The sequence below is a fragment of the Idiotropiscis lumnitzeri genome, chromosome 3, assembly GCF_059441095.1.
Source record: "Idiotropiscis lumnitzeri isolate Australia: NSW breed Sydney's pygmy pipehorse chromosome 3, RoL_Ilum_1.0, whole genome shotgun sequence".
Lineage (NCBI taxonomy): Eukaryota > Metazoa > Chordata > Actinopteri > Syngnathiformes > Syngnathidae > Idiotropiscis > Idiotropiscis lumnitzeri.
The window spans coordinates 10,877,987-10,888,821 of NC_142393.1; the positions used below are offsets into that span (position 1 = coordinate 10,877,987).

The 10,835-nt window shown below is 40.0% G+C and overlaps 1 protein-coding gene across 1 annotated transcript; it reads left to right on the top strand.

Moving 5' to 3' along the window:
• The first annotated feature begins 525 nt into the window (after positions 1-525).
• mfn2 (mitofusin 2) lies at positions 526-10,435 on the top strand. The gene is made up of 18 exons (XM_088291284.1): positions 526-813; positions 1,846-2,027; positions 2,243-2,378; positions 3,183-3,345; positions 3,439-3,563; positions 3,681-3,789; positions 3,966-4,073; positions 4,218-4,371; positions 5,050-5,117; positions 5,678-5,799; positions 6,026-6,152; positions 6,313-6,417; positions 6,623-6,725; positions 7,145-7,365; positions 8,648-8,803; positions 9,121-9,317; positions 9,419-9,553; positions 10,165-10,435. Exons 2-18 carry the CDS (start codon positions 1,850-1,852, stop codon positions 10,232-10,234), a joined length of 2,277 nt encoding a protein of 758 aa, XP_088147410.1. The 5' UTR covers positions 526-813; positions 1,846-1,849; the 3' UTR covers positions 10,235-10,435.
• Positions 10,436-10,835: the final 400 nt, after the last annotated feature.

Genomic DNA, 10,835 nt, shown 5'->3' on the forward strand with positions numbered 1-10,835 from the left:
GAAGGTGGTCAATTAAAGTGATTTTGGACAAAATCGTTGGTTGGGACAAAAATGCTTTGGACAGGGAAGAGCACGAGAGAAAACATACATAATTGAAAAATATGATAAAAGCATTCTTCCTTAAATGGAATGGCTCTCTAACCAAAGAGTCCTCATTGCCAATTTTGCACCCTCATACACGTACCCCCCCCCCCCCAAAAAAGAAAAAAAACATGCTGCACCGGGTTTGATCATTTTGAAAAGAAAAACTCAAGTTTTTCCTTCGCCTCACCGGTCTTTTAGCAGCGTGTCATCAGCAGTTTAAATAGGTAACGAGTAACGACCGCTTGTTTTGACAAAATAAAGCAAACATCTGTGCTCAAATGTATGAAGTAAAACAATCTGTCATAAACATAACGGACACCTGAAAAGTATTTAAGTACAGTACAGTATTTGTACCTAATTATTTCCCACCGCCGCAGAAACGATATTGTTATACGCCGAAGCAGCAGGTGGCGGTATTTGTACGACGTGGTGGTTGGAGCGCACAAAATGATCCCGGAAGAGACAGAGGGGCGTCTTTGTCGGTGAGGTGCAAGTGACATTATGCAGCAAGTGGCGTTATCTTTTATGCTCAGGGCATTATATTAGATCGTAGCGGTTCCGGCTAACAGTGCATTTGATAGCATTGTGCACGAGAAAACTAGCTTTGTCTCCGTCTCCCTTCCTGGAAGTTTGCGCAAACTTATTAGTTAACAGACGTTTATCTATCAAGTCACCGCTTCAAGACCAGGATGCAAGTGGATTATTTGTGAAGATTGAGCCCTATCCACGGTGAGACTAAAGGAGAATGATGTGCTATTAATTGACATCTGACGCCAATCAATTTGTTGCTGGTTGTGGCTTGTCCTCTGAATATTCGCCGCGTTGTCATGCTAGTTGGGCCGCAGAAAGTAACCGCAAATTACGTAACGACTGTATTTAACACTTGTGTGATGTTAACCAAAACATCAGATGAGTCTTGTTCTACATCTTCATTTATGTTGTGGTTGCGCGACCGGCACTCCCAGTGTCCAAAGGTATGGCGTTAGACATGTTCATATTTATGTGCGTCATGTGGAGTGATTTTGTTTTTGTGACGCTGTATGCTTCCTTTAAACGCACTAACATGTATGTCAAAGGTGTCAGTTAAACTGCTTCGAGTAGTCAAATATATATATTATTTTCTGCCGGACCCATGTTTAGTTTTATTTTACAGGCGTTCTCTTTGACAAGCCCAAAAATGACATCATTGTAAAGATTAGCTTTCTTAAGAATAAAAAGGAAAGAAAAAGTGTAATAGTTTGACTCATTGCTTTTTATAGAAGTATCAAGTGGCGTGATTGGCATGGGAGATTAAAAAACAACAACATTGAGTTTGTGGGTTGTGTGAAAGTCTGGTAATTTTTAAAAGTTGCAAATATTCCATGGGAATCAATGTGAATATATGGGAGTTGAATTAGGTTATGGGAATACATAAGAATAAACCAGTAGTTCACAAAACTGAACGTTGGCTCTCAATATTGTGTGAGTATAGTAGGGTAAATCAATTTAGCATTTCCTGACTAATATACCATATGGAAAAGCGCTGGGCTTTATACATATATTTCTTTGCTGCAGCTTTCCCGGCACACTAATACACAGCATGCAATCCACATGACGACATGTAGGTTTTAGTTTTTAGTTATAGGTAAGGTTCCAGAAATATTTCACACACCCTTTGCTACCCTAGTGACAAATGCTCAAACTTACATTTACGCTTGTTTCATGTATTTTCAAATGACATGATTCCTATAAGTTAGTTTCTTTTACTTCTCCTCCTTCCAGTGCCATGTCTCTGGTTTTCCCACGGCCCAACACCAACACAGTCCACGGCAAGAAGGATAAGAGACTAATGGCGGAGGTGAACGCGTCACCACTCAAGCATTTTGTCACAGCGAAGAAGAAGATAAATGGAATCTTTGAACAGTTAGGGGCCTATATTAAAGAGAGTGCATCATTTCTGGAAGGTAACTTTGCTTACTTTGTCATTTTGGGACTATAATTGCTTCTTTGACTATTAAAAATATTGTCCAAACCCATGTAATTATTTTCATTTTAATCAAGTGGGCTAACAATTTAAACTGTTTATGTCCAGTTTATTTGAATTAGAAAAAGGTTTACAAATATATGTGGGTCGTCTCCTGCTGATGTGAATAACCTTATTCATTGTCCACTCGTCGAGATGCTCACAAAAATGAAGAGCTGGATCCAGTCACTACGGAAGAACAGGTGCAGGAGGTTCGAAGTTACCTCACCAAGGTAGCGGGGATTGGAGAAGTGCTGGCGCGGAGGCATATGAAGGTGGTGTTCTTTGGGAGGTAGGTGTCTCTTTTCCAAAGTTCACATGGCATCTTGTTTTATATGTTTAAATATTTGAGTTCCTCTTGCAAGTCTGGATTCAAATTCAAATCTCCAACCTCAGAACTGTGACTTTGATGTGCCAAGTATTCAGCCACTGTGCCGCCCTGTTGTTGTTTTTTGTTGATACAGAAAATGATATTAAAATGATTAGCTCAAGTTGTCTCTTTCTTAGCGATAAGTGTTCAACTCACAAGTCTCGATTTTTAAAAATAGCTCGAAGAGTGTTTGGAAAAGTCGCTAATTATAGCAACCAAATTGCTAGGTTGGCAACACTAACTTTTTTTCCCAGTCAAGTTGGAAGTCATCACGTCCGCTATTGACAATGGATGAATAGCGAATCTAACTCTGTGGAACAATTGACTATTGAGGTGGAAATGTTTAAAAACGAGAAATTATTTCCATGCCATTTAGGAGTGCACATGCTGGATACATTTACCTGGTGTTAGGATTGTGGTGTGTTCCTTGGGGGCAGGGTGTCTTTCTTTAGGGGCTCATTAATCCAAAAAGTTTGAGGACCCCTTTATTAATTACTCACCACTCCTGTGGGCCACATGTGAGATGCTGTTTGTTATTGATTAGCATTTTCAATTTATCACTTTAAAAATGTTTAAAGTGATTTTAATTCAATTCTTTCTTTTTGATTGTGGATTTTCAAGTGTTCTCAACATTTAACTTGGCATGCACGTACTGTATTACAGAATTTTGTGGTCCGCAAGTTTTTTTTTTTTCTTTTCCATAACAGTTTTGTTTTTGTTCTCTAGGACAAGTAATGGGAAAAGCTCAGTTATCAATGCCATGTTGTGTGACAAGGTGTTGCCTTCTGGTATTGGACACACCACAAACTGTTTCCTGAGGGTGGAGGGAACGGATGGCAATGAAGCTTTTATTCTTACTGAAGGCTCAGAGGAGAAGAAGAGCATTAAGGTCGGCAGTACTGAGTGCTTTTAAGTCCAAGTGGGCATTACGATCAAACTGCTCTCACGCAAGGGATACTCTCTCCTGTGTCAACTTTTCCAGACGGTGAACCAACTGGCCCATGCGCTCCACCAGGATGAGGACCTGGAGGCAGGCAGCTTGGTCTGTGTCATGTGGCCTAAAGTCAAGTGTGCTTTGCTCAGGGATGATCTGGTCTTATTGGACAGGTCAGGCATATATTAAAATGTAGATAATCTGTACACGTGACCACTAGTTTACATCTATAAGCAGAATAGATAATAGACACGTGGTATGCATCAACTTTGTTTTTTTAATAAATACAGTCCAGGTATTGATGTGACCACAGAACTGGATAGCTGGATCGACAAGTTCTGCTTGGATGCAGATGTGTTTGTCCTTGTGGCAAACTCTGAGTCGACACTGATGCAGACGGTGAGATAACCAGATACATTCATCCATCCATTTTCTGCTGCTTATCCTGTTCAGAATCACTGGTTAGCTGGAGCCTATCCCAGCTGACTTTGTGCGAGAACTGTGAAAAACAGATTCACAGTCACATTCACACAAGTCCCATGGTCCGATTTTAAGCGTGTCAAATGTCTCTGCAGGAGAAGTCGTTTTTTCACAAAGTCAACGAACGTCTTTCCAGTCCGAACATCTTCATCCTAAATAACCGTTGGGATGCCTCAGCCTCAGAACCTGAATACATGGATGAGGTTAGTCAGGTTTACTTGAGTTTGAATAATTTTGTATGGACACATGAACTCGGATACAATAGTGTGATCAACAAAATAAATAAAAACTATATGGCTTCTCAAGTCTGCACAGCCCCATAATCATGACATCTTTTTCATTTCCAGGTGCGGAGACAACATATGGATCGCTGTACTAATTTCCTCGTACATGAGCTCGGTGTTGTAGACCAAGCTCAGGCCAGTGACCGCATCTTCTTCGTCTCCGCCAAGGAGGTTCTCCAGGCACGTGTACAGAAAGCTCAAGGAATGCCTGAAACCGGTGAGATTGGATAATAACTCACAATTCACTAAATAAAGGTTAATGGGAATTTCCCAACATTTGTTCAAATGTGAACTGTCAGGGAGAGCTGCCAACTGGCTTAGGAGTTCTTGGTGACAAGGTTATTTTTGTGAACAAAAACTAACAAAATAACTAAAACTCAAATTGAAAAAACATTTTCGATAACAAAATAAAATAGTTGGTATGACTATGAGCTTGTCCCAAAATATATTTATTAATTACACTTAAAATAAACTGTATATTTCTCTATGTTCTTCTTTATCATGTAGTTATCAATCTAGTGGTCTATTTCTTTATTAAAAAAAAAAAACAAAACGTGCAAGAAAAAACATACCATGTTTTTGGGTGCTGGATTGGATTATTTGCATTTTATTGGGGGAATTTAATTTTATGTAAAAGTAAATTGAGTTACGATCTATAGAACGGGACACACAAAACTCATAAGTCACTACGTTTATTGAGGCGTGCGTAACCATGAAACATATTGTATGTCAGGATTGTTGTTCAGCAAGGATTCCCTGTATAGCCCCGAGATGTACCGTGAATGTTTTTTTTCTTCTCTCAGCACAAAGGTCAGTGGATAGTATATTCATCAGTTGCAAAATATTTCCGTCAAAAGCCAGTCTCAGAACCAAATCGTCTCTATTTATATTTCAGGTGGTGCGCTTGCTGAAGGATTTCAAGCTAGAATGTTTGAGTTTCAGAACTTTGAGAGGCGATTTGAGGTAAGACTAATGTGTGGAACCAATTTGAATCATTTCAGCAGGGGAAACCATCAAAAGCCTTGTTAAATGAGTTTGTACCACATTTTGCAAACTGTTGGTTTCCAGTGCTGCCGTGTAACAATTTATATTATTTTAATTGATTTATTTTGACTCCAAGTCATTTTGGAGTTAATCAATTTGAAGCTGAGAAATTATGAAGCACCGTAGTAATATAATCCATATCTTTGTTCCTCTTAACTCATTCACTACCAGCCGAGTAAAAAAATAAATAAAATGGCTCTTTGACGTCTTTAGCCGTCAATGGTAGTTAACATTTTTACTGCGTATGTTATATTTTCATGACAATTGTCTATTGAATGCTTCGGTGTCAGTGCCATGGTCATTACTTTCACTATTACTTTCACTACCTTGTGCAAAAAAAACGGATGAAAAATCAGCGATCAAAAATTAACTTCAAATCTATCAGTATTATTCAGTGATCATTGTTGCATATGCATTACTGATTGTGTGCCGGCCTTTTTTTTTTTTTTTTTTTTTTTGCTGATGCGACTTGTGTTTAGGAGTGCATCTCTCAGTCAGCGGTGAAGACAAAGTTTGAGCAGCATACAGTGCGGGCCAAGCAGATCTCTGAAGCTTTGCGGCACATTATGGATGCAGTACACATTGCTGCACAAGAACAGAGGTCCGTTTGGAATTTCAACTCTGCATTGGTTATCTTAGGACTTGTTGAGTTCATTCTTTTCATTCTAAATTATGGTTGCGCAACACTTGATGGTATTTTTTTAGGACATCTTCTGTCCCAATTGATGGAAATGAATATTGACATTAACGCAAACTTCATTGGTATTGTTTTGAAACGAACTCAAACTTAAGTATCCCTTCTGCTCTGAAATGTCTCATGTTTATAGGGTCTACTGTCTTGAGACCAAAGAGGATCGTCAGGACCGACTGGAGTTTATAGACAAGCAGTTGGACCTGCTGACTATGGACTGTAAGGTCAGGATCAAGAAAATCACAGAAGAGGTGGAGAGACAGGTGAGCATGAACATGTTTCTAAAAAGAAATGTTGCCCTTTGACAAAATAGCAAATTTATTCACGCATATGAATCAAATTTGTCTTTGTATGTTTATGTTGAAGTTTCTGAAAAGATCAAACAATGTCGAGTGTCTGTAGTATAACCTTAATTGTCTTTAGGTGTCTAATTGCATGGCCGAAGAAATCAGGAAGCTCCACGTACTGGTGGAAGATTTTCACATGGACTTCCACCCATCTCAGGTGGTGCTCAAGGTCTACAAAAAAGTGAGTTTCAGCATGTTTTTACCATAGATCTTTATAGTTGGGCCTGAAAAAGAGGGGATTATTTGCCCCACGTCTGCTGTTTATTTTTTTTTCATCTGGTCATTGGATGCAGCAAGAATCCAATTTGATATATTATATTTATCCTCATGTAAAATGTGGTGCTAATTGTAAAAAAAAAAAAAAATCCATCCATGTTATTTGCTAGGAGCTGCACCGGCACATTGAAGAGTGTCTGGGCAAGAACATGTCCGAGAGGTGCTCCACCACAATCACCACTGCTCTTCAGACCACTCAGGCGGATATGATCGGTAATTGTCGCTCTATAGCATAAAATGTAGCTTGTCCCTTAAATATTGTTCTCATCGAATGTTCTTAAGTTTGCATTTTGCAGGTTTTTGCGATGTACTGAGTCATTAGCGGAGTTCCTTTTCAGTGCATCAAAACATTGATGAATTATAGTTTAATTCTGGGGATTTTTTTTCCATTGCTAGAATTTTGTTAGTGCACTATTTTTGCAACATTAACTGGATTTGCGGTCACGCAGACAAAACCCATTTAGAGGCAACGGTCCACATTTGTACAAGGGAGTATTTTGTAGTCATTGTACTGAATGTGACAATGTAATGCAGCCAATACTGTACGTAGTATGTCCAAAGATACCTGATGTATGTCATCTCTGACACGTAAAGCACACCAGTGAAATTGTTCCTCTCCCTGTGTTATGCAGAGGGTCTGAAGCCTCTTCTACCCAACCCCGCCAGAGAGCAGGTGGACAAGCTGGTTCCTCGTCAGTGTTTCAGTCTTAGTTATGACCTGGCTTGTGACAAGCTTTGCAGTGACTTCCAGGAGGATATCAGCTTTCACTTCTCTTTGGGCTGGACAATGCTGGTCAACCGCTTTTTGGGGCCCAAGAACACTCGACGAGCCCTCATGGGCTACAGTGACCAGGTACTCCCTGGATACGGTATACACTATTGATGGATTAGATGAACAATTGTTGCTTTTGCAATTAAGGTTTGTTGGTCACATTCACAACCCCTCGGGTTAATTGCTTGCGTGTGTTTCTCCACGTTTGCACATGTAGTAATAAATATCTATTGACGATCCTTAAAACAAAAACATGAAGTTACATCAGAAGCTTTTACCGTAAATAATAACTATGACCATTCCATCACTAAAATAGTCTACGACCTGTTCAGAAAACACATTCAATTTTTGGGTGTTTATTTGATATAACTACTGGGGTAGATAAAATAGCTCTGGAGACTAGCCATTCTGTTCAAAGGATTGGCCTGCAGGAGGAGCACTTTCTTTACAAAGCATTATTTGCTCCAAAGTCCAAGCATGCGCAATTTGGATTCATGTATCCTTGTTTACCACCACTTGATGGCAGCGGAGAGTGATCTTTTATCATTTTCACTATAAGCCATGCCAATAATGGAAGATGGATGTTGTCTTTGTCATCATTTACTTTACACCTGCTAATAATCAATTTGAACTCATCACAGTCTCCTCATTTGAGGAATAAAGAGAAAAAAAGCCCTCTAAAGGCATTTCCTTTGGTGAGAACATAGGGCTTTAACTGTCACAGTTGTGGCCTCCTAAATTGTCTGTTATGGTCTATGTCTGACTTATGTAATAATTAATTTGGAAAAGAGGTACAGCTTGGAATTTGGTGAATCTTGTGTCTGTATCATCTTTTTACACCAGTAGGGCCGCAATTTCAGTTTCAATTAACCATCTGACCTCTTGCAAATGCTGCTTTATATCCAGCCATCCATTTTCGACAAAGCATATCAAATGTAATTGTATTAATTCCCCCGAAACCTCCCCACCCTCAATGAAGGTTACTCAAATATTGTTGCATCAAAATGTGCCTATTGGACCCATCTTGGCACAGTAATACTGACATTAAAACACATTTTGGACATTAAATTCATATTTAATCTTTGAACAAAAAAGAAACATGATTTTATCCCTGTGTCGGCAACATAATAGTGGAAATAACGCATCAAAAACCACAGTTGGAAAATAGATGGAAATTTTCTACGAAAACTGTGTCCAAAAGCCGAGCAAAAGTCCAGAAAAATGCAACCACTCAGTTACACTCACTGACAACGCAAACAAATGCTGTGTTCATCAATCGTTTTTACCGTTGTAGGTTTTCATCCTCAATTAATGCTGTCATATCGGAACCAACTTGTTCAACCTGTCAAATCTCCTCTTCCAGATCCCTCGAACTTTGGCGCTTACACCCGTCAGTGCCAGCATGCCTCCATTCCCACAAAACTCCATGACCCAAGAGGAGCTGATGGTCTCCATGGTGACCGGACTTGCCTCCCTCACTTCCCGCACCTCCATGGGCGTCCTTGTTGTTGGTGGTGTGGTGAGGACACGTTCTCTCATTACTAATTTGAATGGTTAACAAGTTTAGTTCTCTCTGTGCTTGGGTAAGTCCTCTCACATTCCAAAATGCTTAAATTTATTAAAGACTAGGTGGGAATGTGAGAGTGAATAGTTGTTTGTATGTGCCCTGCGTTTGGCTGGCAACCAGTCACGCTCAAAGTCAGCTGGGCTAGACTTCAGCTCACCCATGACCCCAGTAAGGTTAAGCTGGATAGAAAATTGGTTCATGGAAGCCAAATAAAGTGGGTGAGAATTGTGCGAGGCTCTGTGTCAAGATCTCTCATGTGGTGTGTGCAGATCTGGAAGGCTGTGGGCTGGCGGCTGATTGCTCTGTCTGTGGGTCTGTACGGGCTCCTCTTTATCTATGAGCGCCTCACCTGGACGACAAAGGCCAAAGAGCGTGCGTTCAAGAAACAGTTTGTCGACTACGCCAGTGAGAAGTTGCAGCTCATCGTCAGCTACACTGGATCCAACTGCAGCCACCAAGTCCAGCAGTGAGTGTTTACACAGTTAAATCATTTATTTATTTCATTTTTATATTAAACCATTCTTTGCGGTCTTGTGTGTGTGCGTGCGTGCTGTGTGCGGACATCAGAGAGTTGGCCGGGGTGTTTGCTCAGCTCTGCCAGCAGGTAGACGTGACTCGGCAGAATCTTGAAGATGAGATCACTGACATGAATGGCAAGATCGAGCTGTTAGACGCTATGCAGAGCAAAGCTAAGCTGCTACGGTAAGAAGCGCACCTCACATTGCGTTCATACGAAACACTCGAGGTGAGGTGGGCAGTGGCACATTGGCATGAGACGTCTGATGTCATCAGGGTTGTAAAATGAAAGTGAAAGGTGTCCTGTGGTACCTTTGATTAAATGATCATGTTATTAAGACACTTGGGAATGGTTTTAATTCTTTTTTTTTTAACTATAAAGTTTGGACGATAAGCTTTGACTTTTTATGTAGCTTTTTGCCTGCGACATAAACAATGATGCTGAACCTTCCGTTTGAATAGCCAAAATGGCGTTGACTGTTCGTGAATTCACACTTGAAGTGATAGCTGTTCATGTTTCGAAATCAAATCTGCACACATTGAAGCATTCAAATTGTCTCCTTGAACGTGCAGTGTTTAGTTCAACAGGTCGCTAACAGTTAAGCATAGTGAGAGGCAGTTGAAATTCCCTACAACCGACTTACATTATACAAAAGGCAATTAAACTTCACTTATTCAGTCATTTTCTTGCTTGTATTGCTCAATAAGCCCAATTTTACAGTATGGCTAAGATGCCTTAGTTCTTGCTTAGCCATTGTCTCATTCTGTGTATGCGTCTGTGTGTGTGTGTGTCTTAGGAACAAGGCGGGCTGGCTGGACAGCGAGCTCAACATGTTCACCCAGCAGTATCTTCACCAAAGCAAGTAAAAATGACACAGCGGGCACATGAGAAAGTGAACAATAGAATCCTGAATATTTGGGCATATCTAGTATTTTTTTTTTTGTGCCGCTTTCTCCATCTCTATAGCAATGGGTGCCCATCTGATTCTTATTTATTGAGGTATACAGTGCATCAAGTACACAAAAATGACGGTGTGATATGAATTCTAGTGTAGTAGGTGATGAAATGTGTTTTTTCCCCCCTCTCTGAGTTACTTTGGCTCTGTAAATACATGTTAAGAAACATGCAAGTTATTTAAGGAGTAACATGCAACAAGTTATTTAAAGGAGTTGTGACTAGCTTGGGACACAACTGGTAGGTAGTCAAAAGTAGTCAAAATGATGAGACAATGAGGAAAATCAAACGTTGAATTTGGTGGGAAACGAAACACTAAGAAAGGGAGCCCAGCGTCATCAGACATCGACCACACAAGTCACAAGAAGAAAAAGCAGCGAGTAAATATCAATAAAAAAAAAAAAAACATTTGTCCATTTACTAACAGTCACTTGTAAAGGGCAATGTCGAATAATCCTGAATGCTCACGACCACCGCTATGCTTACTTTGGTCTCTGTGAAGATGTTTACGTA

What these genes read in the sequence shown, in the direction of transcription:
- mfn2 (XM_088291284.1), top strand. Translation starts at nt 1,850, where the DNA reads ATGTCTCTGGTTTTCCCACGGCCCAACACCAACACAGTCCACGGCAAG. An exon ending in AGTCGACACTGATGCAGACG is followed by an intron (nt 3,790 to 3,965) that starts GTGAGATAACCA and finishes ATGTCTCTGCAG; the next exon opens with GAGAAGTCGTTTTTTCACAA. An exon ending in CACTCAGGCGGATATGATCG is followed by an intron (nt 6,726 to 7,144) that starts GTAATTGTCGCT and finishes TGTGTTATGCAG; the next exon opens with AGGGTCTGAAGCCTCTTCTA.